The sequence below is a fragment of the Xenopus laevis genome, chromosome 3S (genome assembly GCF_017654675.1).
Source record: "Xenopus laevis strain J_2021 chromosome 3S, Xenopus_laevis_v10.1, whole genome shotgun sequence".
NCBI classification, from domain to species: domain Eukaryota; kingdom Metazoa; phylum Chordata; class Amphibia; order Anura; family Pipidae; genus Xenopus; species Xenopus laevis.
This window is the reverse complement of record NC_054376.1, coordinates 94,852,184-94,865,030: the sequence shown is the minus strand read 5'-3', so window position 1 is coordinate 94,865,030 and position 12,847 is coordinate 94,852,184. Positions and strand designations below refer to the sequence as shown.

Below are 12,847 nucleotides of genomic sequence, written 5' to 3'. Positions count from 1 at the left end.
GGTCCCCTAATGAGCATGATAGGAGGTTTCTGGTTTCAAGCTTGGGGAGAACAAATTTCCTAATAAAACTAACTGACAGCATGGCTCGCAGCCTTGTCACCATGCACCACGTATCCTACTTGTTAAAGGAAAACTATACCCCCCAAACAATGTAGGTCTCTATTAAAAGATACTGAGTAAAACAGCTCATGTGTAAAACCCTGCTTCATGTAAATGAACCATTATCATAATAATATACATTTTAGTAGTATGTGCCATTGGGTAATCATAAATAGAAAATTGCCATTTTAAAAAATAAGGGCCGCCCCCTGAGATCGTAAGATTCACTGTGTACACATACAAACCACATGTAAGGTCACATGAGCCAATTAACAGACAGAGTTCTGCCTTTTGCTTCCTCACTTCTTCCTGTAACAGTTAGAGTTGTAGTATTTCTGGTCAGGTGATCTCTGAGGCAGCACAGATAGAGTCACAAAATGGTGGTTCAAGGCAAGAGATGTAAAAGGGCAATATTTATGTAAATATATATTCCAGTTTGGTAAGATTCTTTAATATGTCATTCAATTTGATATAAACTATCTGTTGCTTAAGTATTCATTTTGGGGGTATAGTTTTCCTTTAACTGTTCCAGATTTGCAAGACAGTCCATGTAACTGCCCGTTGCTGAGCATATCAAAATATCCCTGGATTATCTTTTAAAATGGTGGCAACTATGCATGTGTGTGCTGTGATATATATTTTATATAGAGATAGCAGTGCACCATGGATTGCCGAGGTGCATACCTTTGGTGACAACCATGGTGGATGTTGAGATTTCCTATGCAATTTTAATTTCAACATTAAACTATAGCGAATATATTTTTCCATTTCCAAAGAAACAAGTTAAACAAAAATATATAGAGTCATTAATTGAGAAAGGTAACAGTGTATGAGGCAGCATGAATATGAGTTGCAGGTCTGTGACATCCAAAACAGTAGTCTGAAAGCAGCCTAAATACCTTTTTATGTACTCTATTCAATTTCATGTTTTTTATCTCAGAACTGATTGACACCTTGTTGTCCGTTTCTGTTGGGATGTTAATTCCCAAATTGGCTGGTTCTATTCAAGTCCTGGAGAGTGTGAGATCAGCCTTCTGATCTTTAGCACATTAAACCCCTATTCATTTGTCTCCATTTCTTCTTTACACTTTCCTTGACAAATGTTACACTTACATCAGGCCTCAAAGCAAGTCATGTTCATTATGCAAAATAATGGCATGTCCTACTGTCAGACATGGATACACAACTCACCACCTTCTGTCTGGCTATGGATGAGTTTATTGATTCATTTCTGTAAAGCAGCCTATGTAACAAGCCTTGGTCCTTTTAAGAAAGGGCACTGGAGTTATTACCCCTAAGACTGGCCACCAGTGGTGTGTCATATTGGGTCTTCACATAATCATTAGAAAATCTATCTATTTAATAAACATGAAGGTAGAGTGTGATATTAAAGGAATGCAGCCATTATATAATGGCCCCATTTTATTATAAAGCGGTTCATATTACATTCTGTATATTTCAATGCATTTATTTACTATGCCACCACTAAGCCTCCTTATCTTTTTCCTCTCTCTAAATAAGCCATAGGGGCAAATTTACTAAAGGGTGAAGTGGCTAACGCTAGCGAAAATTCGCCAGCGGGGCATCATTTTGCCACTTTGTCGATTTACTAACGGGTGCTGGCGTAAATTCGTTAGTGAAGTGGACCTACTTTAGCGCTACTTCGCACCCTTACACCAGGCGAAGTTGCGCTCTGACAAAGGGACGTAACTACGCTAATTCAGTTGTGGATTTTCGTGAACGTTACCTCTTGCGCCAGACTTGACTTCTCCACCTCAGACCAGTTGAAGTGCAATAGAGTAGATAAGACTTGCTTAAAAAAAAAAGTTTTTTAAGGGTGATAGGCTGAAAAAAATTGTACATTTTTTTGGGGGGTACCTTCCTTCCCCCCTACATTTCCTAATATATGGCACCTAAACTATACAGTGGGCACATGTATAGGGCAAAATTACACCTCTATTTTATTTTATGAAGATTTCCCTGGCTTGTGTCGTGTAATGTATTTGCTGCTACATATACGGCCATTGTACTTTAACTGCACGCCGTATGCTAATTTGTGATCGCTATTGTAACTTCGAACCGCTGAACGTAACATTGCTAGTGCAACTTCGTAAACGATCGGCAACTTCGGATCTTCGTGAATTTGCGCAGCCCTGGCGAATCTACACCTGGCGAAGTGCGGTGAAGCCAACACTGGCGCAACTTTGAAGGTAAGTAAATTTGCCCCATAGTCTTTTCAAGCAGAGGTGCTGCATTAATGAGCTACTTCAGTGGGGTAACTACAGTTTTGGGGGCCCCTGCACTTCTATTAATCATCAACAATAATGTCCAGACACATCAGGTTTTAACCCAATCTAGATGGCGGCCACGGTGGATGTATGAGACTTGGGGCAGATTTACTAAAGGGCGAAGTGGCCGTCGCTAGTGAAAATTCATCAGAAATCCCATCCGCAGGGATATTGCCAATTTGCAGGAACTTTTTTGTGTTTATTTTGCTTCATTTAACATTTTTAATGATTAGTGGCAACTTCAAGCATTTGCACCAACATCTCTAATAAAGACATATATACAACCTATTCAAATTGACCTAAATGTAAGTGTACTAACAACAAAGTTTCACTAGGCAGAGATGAAAGTTAGCAAAAAGTCTCTATAAAATGCTTAAACTGACGAATTTACGCTTGGGAAGCTTTACCAGCGTTCGGCTGCCAAGACGCAACTTCACATTTTAGTGAATTAGCCCTTTAGTAAATTTGCCCTTTAGTGAATTTGCCCCTTGGACTGATTGGACCTGAGTGAGCCCTTTGTTAAAGGGTGCAGCATTCATCAGCTACTAAAATGTTGGGGGCCCCTACAGAGCAAAAATGTCCCCACCAGTTCTATTAATCGTCAACAATAAAGTCCACACAATAATGGAGTGCTCTGACCTTGCGTGATGAGTCCCTTAGGACCAGGTGCTTGAACAGTGTTAAATCCCTGTGAATTTATTGGCTCATAATTTTGACCAGACAACAAAATGGCAAAGTTTCGGGCCTCGCAGGACCCTTTATCATTATCTCAACAATAAAGTCCAAACATGTTAGGTTTTTAACCCAGTGTGGATGGTGGCCACGGACCATGATGGATGTATCAGACTAAGACTGTTCGAGACCTGAGTGGGCCCTTTGTTTAAGGGTATTTGATCCAGCTTTGTATTGTTGGATCATTACCCTAAGGGGCCGATTCACTAAGGGTCGAATTTCGAAGTTAAAAATACTTCGAAATTCGACCCTCGAATTGAAATCCTTCGACTTTGAATATCGAAGTCGAAGGATTTAGTGCTAATCCTGCGATCGATCGATCGAACGATTAAATCCTTCGAATCGAACGATTCGAAGGATTTTAATCCAACGATCGAAGGAAAATCCTTCGATCAAAAAATCACAGGCAAGCCTATGGGGACCTTCCCCATAGGCTAACATTGACTTCGGTAGCTTTTAGCTGCCGAAGTAGGGGGTCGAAGTTTTTTTAAAGGGAAAGTACTTTGACTATCGAATGGTCGAATAGTCGAACGATTTTTACTTCAAAACGAACGATTCGAAGGATTTTAATCCAACGATCGAAGGAAAATCCTTCGATCAAAAAATCACAGGCAAGCCTATGGGGACCTTCCCCATAGGTTAACATTGACTTCGGTAGCTTTTAGCTGCCGAAGTAGGGGGTCGAAGTTTTTTTTAAAGGGAAAGTACTTTGACTATCGAATGGTCGAATAGTCGAACGATTTTTACTTCGAAACGTTCGAATCGAAGTCGAAGGTCGTAGTCGAAGGTCGAAGTAGCCCATTCGATGGTCGAAGTACCCAAAAAATACTTCGAAATTCGAAGTATTTTTCATTCGAATCCTTCACTCGAGCTGAGTGAATCGGCCCCTTAAGTCTACCCTAAGATTATACATTATTCCCCAAACTGTGCTGCCATACACACTAGTACTCTTTGTTTTTTGTATTAGCAGTATTAGCAGTGTTCTTATCATACATATTCTATTCACTGAGAGTGCCAATATGTTAGGTTGAATGGCAAGTACTGGTTAGTTTGAGTTACCTTCTCTTTTAGCAATATATTGTATGTTGATCTTCTGTAATGTGTGAACTATCTCTTTTAGCATCCTGTGTCAGTCTTTGGCTGTCATGGCATGATGGGAGTTGTAGTTCTGAAACAGCTAGTGCCTGATTCCTGTTTTACAACATATCCAACCAAGAGTTAAATATTCCCAAATCAAGGGAAAGCATCGAAGAATTGGCTCTTTGTACATTTTGGTTTCACCAGATGGCCACAGTTCTCCCTCTGTAAACATTTATTACATATTACTGGCACCTGTGTCTTTATTTTAACAATAGCCCTGAAAACTGAACACATCATTGGCTCACTCAATCATCTAGTGGGATTCACAGGGGACTGTTTTCTGAGACAGGAAAATGTTGCCAGTAGCAAAACTCTGACAAATCGCCGTACATTCGCTTTTATTTGACAAATGCAATTTTCTAAAGGGATTCCAGTCATTTTTCACATGCATGCTCAGTTTCCTTCTGTTCCAGGGATGAGTTTTGTTTTTAAGCCGCAGATACAAATAGGAAAAAATTGTGAAGAAAAGCTCAGATTCTGCTTAAAGAGACAGTTAACTGTTTCTTCTTAAACATTCAACAACAACAGAATCCTGGTTAAGTCCCTTCTGAGTTATATAAAATATAAAAATTTGGACTGGGGTTTTATAATTACTTGTTTTTGTATTTCACATATGTTAGTAGTTTACATCATGTATGGAGAACATACTGCTCTTTTGTTCTCAGATTTAAATACAATAAGAATTGTCCATTACAGAAAAACTACTAACTATGAAACTGGTGTCTATGTATATTGACTGGTGGATATTTGTGGGTGTCGATATGACTGAGAGGTCAGAATGTGCAAGTGAGTCGGCATTGTGGCCTCCAACCACCCTCCGTCTCTGCCCACATGTGATTTCCCTCCTACTGACCAGTCTCATGGGATGAAAGGGCACATAACATCAAAAGAGTATAATCCACCTCCTGAGAATGACACATATAAAAGATGACAGCTAGCATCATACTTGATGACAGAAAATCCTGACCTTTATAACTAGTCCCTAATTGGGTAATGTAGTTCAAATAAACATTGACCCAATCAATAAATGTTCACATTAATAATAAACAGCAACAATGAATGAGAGTCCTACCTATAATAAAAAAGACCTTATACATTTGCTGTTTCTCAATAAAAAGTTGCATACGGAATCATAATAAGCAGCGTTGAACTGGACCAGTGGGAAACTGGGAAAAAAACCTGGGCCCTCTGACCCAGACCCACTCCCTGCCTGAGACTTCTTTTTGTTGCCTCCCGAGATTTTTCCATATCCCTGATTGTGGCCACAGGAAGAGTACAAGCTACTGTATGTGTGGTGTAGGGGTGTTGCAGCTGGGGTAGCAGTTGGGGGGTGTCTGGTCCCCTGAAGGAGGCCAGGTGGTCCCCGGAACCCCAGTCTGATGCTGATAATAATCCCATGCTTTTAGAGACATTTACTTACTAGATACAAAATGCAATTTGCCATGTTTTTCCCCACAATGCATCATTTTCACCCAGAATTCCAGTGTAATTGCAACTGTACTTGTAACTGTACATTTTAGCACCCAATGGCACCTTCTCTGCATCCTGGAGACACTTGTCTCATTCAGCAGAACCCTCACATGAGCATGTCTACCTTTTACCTCTTATATACAGCACAGTGACCCAATTAGTCAGATCTCCTCAATAGTCCTGTAACTTATGGGCAATTATTTTTTTTTTTTAAAAAAAAATAATATTTTGCTATGAGTTTCTACACTGGGGAGATTTGACCAGAAGTTCATAAGCCACTATGTGTATGCCCAAAATATAATTTTAACACATAACATCACATATAACATACTGATATTTATATGGGCTCTTAAAAACATTGAAGCAAGATTTTCAAAATAACTAATGATTTTGCCGAACAGAGAATATTCACGCTACTGCATGCAAAACATAATTTTCTGTAGTTGGCAGATAAAGAAACAGGATGCATGGAGACTTGGCCAAAGGATTTTCATATAATTTCCTTTAACACTGCTTTGCGTATGAACAAATTAAAAGACCACAGCATAACTTGGAAAATATCAGGAACAGCAGTCTGTTCACACATGGTGAGAATGTTCTTCCAAGAGGAAAGCAATCCTTAAAGATGAGTAATAACATCATCAACATGGGTAAGTTAAAGGCCATGGCATGCTGCCTTAGCTCTGCAGGAAGAAGTAACTGGGCTGCATTATTCTGCAAAGTGGGGACTTTAGTTGTGTTTGTGTTGACTTAGAGGCAACCTGCAAAAGTGTAAGTGCCATACTGTTCAAGGTGAGCCAGAATGAGTGACAAAATGTATTGAAGGCAGCTGCAGAATAATCTCTCTGAACTGGGATCCACTGGCATGCTTCACTGGCTGAGCTTGGAGCCTTGACAGACTGGCATGTGTGAGCAGGAGAAAGTAGCAGGCCAGGGGGTTATGTAGTTCATTTAGGACAGCAAATTGAATGTTCCTTGTAGCAATATAAGAAGTTGGAAGCTTGGAACACTGAAAGTATAGCTTGGATAATCTTTGTCCCTCTCATATTTAACCGCAACAACATGGGTTCATTATGCTGGCCATAAGTGCCCCCTTTGAATGACATACATCAAATATCTATACAAATTGCACGCTGAACACAAACAAGGAAGTTACTATTGTTATTTATTAATCAAATGCAAAGACCTGCAAAACTAAATAAAAAAAAACAGTAGAATAGTAAAATACATCCCTTGTAGTACATGTAGATTGCAAAAATTATCCTTTGTGTGAACTTTTAAAAGCTTTTTGGGCAGAGATATGGGCCTGAATAAATGCTAAATTATATGTTTTTACACAACAGCTTTGTGCACTATACAATCTGGCTTCAAAACTTGGTTGTACTGCCTAAAGACATGATTAGTTGAAACTATACAGGTATGGAACCTATTATTCAAAATGCCCAGGACCTGGGGTTTTTCAATAAGGGATCTTTTCGTAATTTGGATGTTCAAACATTAAGTCTACTATAGAATCATGTGTCGGATTTTTATATCAAAAGTTGCCTGGTGATAGAATGTGAACGCCTGTTAGTGGATTGGCAATGTCCTTGCGGATGGGATTTCTGGCGAATTAACACTAGAGTGTGCCACTTCGCCCTTTAGTGAATCCGCCCCATTGGTGGAAGCAGCTTCCATCTTCCCTCCCTGGTCCCCAGTGCGCTGGAACTTAAAAAAGGGAAGGCGCAGGCCACGGGGGTGGGATGTGGCTCAGGGAGGGGGGCCAGGGGCGGCTTTGCGCAGGTGGAGTGGGGTCCTGAGGCAACAGCCCCCGTAGGCCCCGGACCCCCCAGTCCGACACCGAATAAAGCCAATAGGCTGGTTTCGCTTCCAATAAAGATTAATTATATCTTAGTTTTGATCAAGTACACGGTACTGTTCTATTTTTACAGAGAAAAGGGAAATCATTTTTTTTTAAAAATGGATTATTTGGATGAAATGGAGTCTTCCATTATTGCCTTAAAAATTTATCTTTTTTGCACAAATAGGGCTTCTTATTATTTATATAAATGTCTATTAGTAGGTAGATATTTTATTATGTTTTGATTGCTGATTCTTGTCCAAAGGGATCTGGTTCCATACAGGAGATGATGAGGGCTGTACCCAGGAGACTGGCTGAAATCAGATTTGGAGGGTGATGTACTGCAACAGATAAAAGTTGGATAGGGTTTCAACAGCTATATAAAGAAAGGGACTTATGTCACTGTACTACTTAAATTCCTTCAGGGCTGTGCTGTTTTGAGCACGCCACTTAGCTAGGCTGCCAGAGCAATCAAGGGCAAAGCATAATGATGGACCTATTTGAAACAAATTCCTATTTTTTTTACCTGGATGGAGATAATGGAGCCTTTCAACAACTGGGAGTAGCAGATGGATCCCCTGTCTACCCAGGTAGTGAGGGGACATTGTCCCCATGTCGTGATCAGCTGCCAGCAGATGCTGGAAGTGACAGTAGTGAAGAGGAACATGTCTTAGCTCCACCAGGACTACAACCCCACTGTCCTGGACAATGTCTAATCTGGGCCTGCAAGACCTGCAAAAGAAAGTCTGCCCCAACTGACAGAAGAAAAGCAGCCACCCTAAGGGAAAGGAGAAGGCTAAAGAAGATCAATGAAGCTTTTGAGGCTCTCAAAAGAAGGACTGTGGCAAACCCAAACCAAAGACTTCCCAAAGTTGAAATACTACGCAGTGCCATTAATTATATCGAAAGGCTCCAGGATCTGTTGCACAGTTTGGATCAGCAGGACAAGCCACAGAAAGCAGATGAGGAACCCTTCTCCTATAACCCCAAAGAGGCTTCTGTAAGCAGAGTGTGTTCTGTGTCAGCAATGTGTGATGCTTACATGTGCTTTGCATGTCATATGATTGTAAGAGTGTCATAAAATTACAAATCTCATTGTACAAAAATGAATAATTCTTGAAGAAGTTCTCTCCCGAGGGCAATGTCTGCAATGCCCCCACTGTGTCTCTCTTGCTGTCGCTGTACTACAGCTCCCATAAACTACAGTCAGCTGTTGCTTGCTAGCTAGGAGTGGGTTTTATAGACAAGCAGCTGCAGGAAGGTCAACGTTTGTCAATTCTTGCCTTAGGAAAGTGCGGAACTACTTCCCTCGATGGTCTATAAAGATATTTTTCAGCTTGGCTAGATATTTTGTTATAAGCCATAGTTGCCAATTATGTAGTCATGTCCACCTCTCTTCCCTTTTTTTCAGTGTATGTCCCAAGTAAATTTTGTCCTTGGAAATGTCCCATGTTTTTTAAACTGACCAGCTGCTGAGCATTTTACAGTTTTAGACAACTAGAAAGTTATACCCTGTGTCTACTTTCACTCTTTACAATATCATTTTTGAAAGGCCATACTTAAAACATAAAACTATTATAATAATCTTCCCTCTAGATATGTCTTGTATGCTGAGTACTGTGTTCTGTGTTCACTTAGAGTGAGTCACTTACAGGCTCCTCAGTGCCCCTAGATTTTACCTTGTCAAGATAACAAGTCAAAGTGCCTAGAACAAGCATGCCATATTGGCATGAGTTACTTTTTCAATAGTTTTTAGGCTGACTGTAAGAAACCACTGATCTACAAGATCTACGCTACTATAATCTAGATCTAAAATTTAACACCGTACCCTTGAAGGGCACACTTTTTTTTTAATAATAAATATAGTACTTAGTTACATGAAAGGACTTCCCAGGGATATTCATACACAGGGTGGGGTTTGACTCTTTACTCCTCGTTGTTAGGAGCAATCAGGTGGTACAGATAATGGTAGTGTGTAGGGATGGGCGAATTTGACCCGTTTTGTTTCAAAAATTCCAAAAATTCGCCGCCGGCGAAATGTTGCTGATGCCCATTAAAGTCTATGGGCGTCAAAAAAATTTTGTTGCAGGGCGAAACTTTTTTTGACGCACGTCTTTTTATTTTGACGCACAACGCCATACAAGTCTATGAGCGTCATTTTTCTGGCGAAACAAGGCGAAAAAATTCACCCATCCCTACAGTGTGCACTCATGCAGGGAAGCCTCCTATTGATTGGCTGTTTCACACGCAATTTTACACTCATCAAGTATAAGCACAATTGGAAGTGCTCTACTGTAGCTTCCAGTGTAACTTAATCACAACAGCAATCCCACTTTATGTAGATATTTAAAAGGAAACAGATAAGAATAGGTTATTCTTTATTAATATAGCATTGGCTAAGTACAGGAAACTTTAAATTGCTGGTGTTATTGAGAGCTGTGTATTTGGATTACGGGAGGAAACTGGAGCCACTGTACTTAAACTGAATGCGGATGGTGCCCTGGCTGGAATCAAATCATGGATCCAGCACTGCAAGACAATAATGCTGACCACTGTGCTATAGGATCTGCATTTCACTCACTGTTGAATCCATCTCCCAGTACAGTGTATTCCATGAAATCAACAATTGTCAACCATAGCCACTGCTTACAAAAAAGCCAATGGGTAACAGAAAACCTATTACTTTGTTCATGTAAGCAAATGAAATTAGTGAATAATATCAATATAGCAAACCCTTTTTCTTTACAACATGGTACTGAGTAGCTGTTCACACGTCCATTCAGCTTTTGCATCGATCATTTTAATAAAATTGGTTGTACCAAAGAAACACACCTCTTGTATTATGGTGGTGAATGGATTGCAGTGTGCAAAGTTGCAGCTATGGTGGAAAGTGAAGCAAACAGCTTGTTGCATATTAGTTAGCCTTACATGTGCAGATAGAAATTGACATTAGTGGTGTAAATAGGATTTCACAGCAGAGACCAAGACAAAGGTACAGAGGAAAAAACTTCACAGCACCCCTACAGTTTTCTAATCTGCAACCCCACTATGTTAATGTACTAAACCTCCTGGCAGCCAAAGGCTCTTGGAGAATCCTGGGAGTTGTAAATCAACAACTGTCTTACCACCAATAAGGACTAGAAGTCCTGTAGAAGCTGTAAAAGATCAGTAAATCTATTGATTTAACAACATTTTAGAAATTCCTTTGAATGAAATATGCTTGGTTTGCCATGTTTATTGACATAAATTGTAATATCTCCAGATTCAGAGTGAGGATTTCTTAAGTACCTGTCATCCTGAGTGGCACCATATTCCCGACCATTCCAGAATGCCCGATCTCAATATTAAAGAAGGTAAGTTCCTTTCTAACCCATTAGTGGCGTTCTGCCATATTGTCATTGTTGAACACAGAGACACAAAGTCCTGACAGTGCATCATGTCTATAGTTCTGTAGCTTGCTGTACATTCATATCAGTGATATTATTAGCAAACAATTATTTTAGATGTACAAGTTTCAGTATTCAAACTAATCTCTATATATAGTATTCACTATAGCAAATCTAAAAACACTAAAAGCTGCTGCTACAAAGACCATCAATAGTCTGAGCAAAAACCATAATCCTCACTAACAGCTGTAGCTCAGTAGCAAATGGGGGCAGACAGATTGGCTATTTCTGGTCTAGCATGACATATGCTTGGATCTTGCCCCAGTCAGTAGATTCCAAAATTTGTAAGGTTTCTTTGCATATTATGTATGTTGTATTCATGTTCACATTCAGTTAAACCTCTTGTATTCATACTTGTCTGGCTTTTACAGAAAGATCCCTACAGGAGAATTCCTCCTCCAGCAGCCTGCAGTGCCTCTCCTCTATAGTGGACAGCATATCTTCTGATGAACCCAAGCACCCTTGCACTATACAGGAGCTGGTAGAGAATTAATATGACCCTTCTCTAATGCTTCATGGCTCTACCAGCTCAGCTTTCCAAATTTCCTAATCGCACAGGCAGGTACAGGATCAACTGCTCTACTATTCCCCATTTATATAACATGCCATCATTAAATTGATTCTTGTTGCACTGACGTGACATTATATATTTCACAGACCACATTTGCTTTTTCCTCACCATAATATTTCCTCTGTCTTTATGTAAAATGCCAATATATCCTCTACATTCAAAATAAATTCATTCCTGATTGTGCAAGGTGCAGAGATTCTAATTTATATTTGTAATTATGGACAGTGTTCTAAATGCCCATGTTCCTTGTAAATAGTCATAAACTGCTGTTCAACAAGAACTCATATTATTTAAACTATCGTTTGAATGGTGTATTTATAATTATTATAATATATATCTTATTAAATAAACTTCTTTGTTGCTAAGAAAGCTGTATTTTCCATTGTTTGTGTATATGATTATATTGATTGTAGAATCTCTATATATCAGGGATCCCCAACCTTTTGAACCCATGAGCAACATTCAGAAGTAAAAGGAGTTCGGGAGCAACACAAGCATGAACAATGTTCTTGGGGTGCTAAATAAGAGCTGTGATTGGCCATATGGTAGCCCCTATGTAGATTGTCAACCTACATTAAGGCTCTGTTTGGCAGTGGTCCTGGTTTTATACAACCAAAACTTGCCTCCAAGCCTGGAGTTTAAAAATAAACATCTGCTTTGAGGCCACTGGGAGAAAATGTTGCTCACGAGCTACTGGTTGGGGATCACTGCTCTATATAAATACTGTAGATATCATTCCTGCCTCTATTTCAATGCTTTATTTATTCAGACATGAAATAAAGTGACATATACAGCAGGGCTTGCTTACTCATTGTGTGTTTATAAAGTAGATTGCCTACAAACACTGTGACATACATTTATTTTAAATCAATGTAACCGATGAGAGGTCTAACATTCAGAATGTGCCTTAATAACTGGTTTCCATGTCGCATCTCTGATTTCTAACCTTTAACCCAAGGGTTTTACTCATGACCATCCTGTCAGTGAAATATTTCAAATGCAGATATTTTTATCTAAAAATAGCCCAGTGTTCTTTAATCTAAACTTAGCAGTGGTTATGCCATTAATAATGCCTCTCACCTCCTAAAATGATCAGCTATACAAGTTACAACAACACCCTGTAAACTGTACTGACAGTGTTTAACACAAATACATTTGTGGGAGAAACTTGGATTTGGTTTAATAGTTATCCAAATGCCATTATTAGACATACCTTCTAAGACACTGTACCGCCTGGTGGACACTCTATAAACTGAAGTCT

The 12,847-nt window shown here is 39.5% G+C and overlaps 1 protein-coding gene across 1 annotated transcript; it reads left to right on the top strand.

Annotated features, from left to right (window-relative positions):
• Positions 1–8,008: 8,008 nt before the first annotated feature.
• On the top strand, positions 8,009–11,955 carry myf6.S (myogenic factor 6 S homeolog). Its single transcript, NM_001095103.2, is given in 3 exon segments — positions 8,009–8,569; positions 10,832–10,922; positions 11,387–11,955. Coding segments are annotated over 3 exon segments (726 nt in total). The 5' UTR covers positions 8,009–8,056; the 3' UTR covers positions 11,509–11,955.
• The last annotated feature ends 892 nt before the right edge of the window (positions 11,956–12,847 follow it).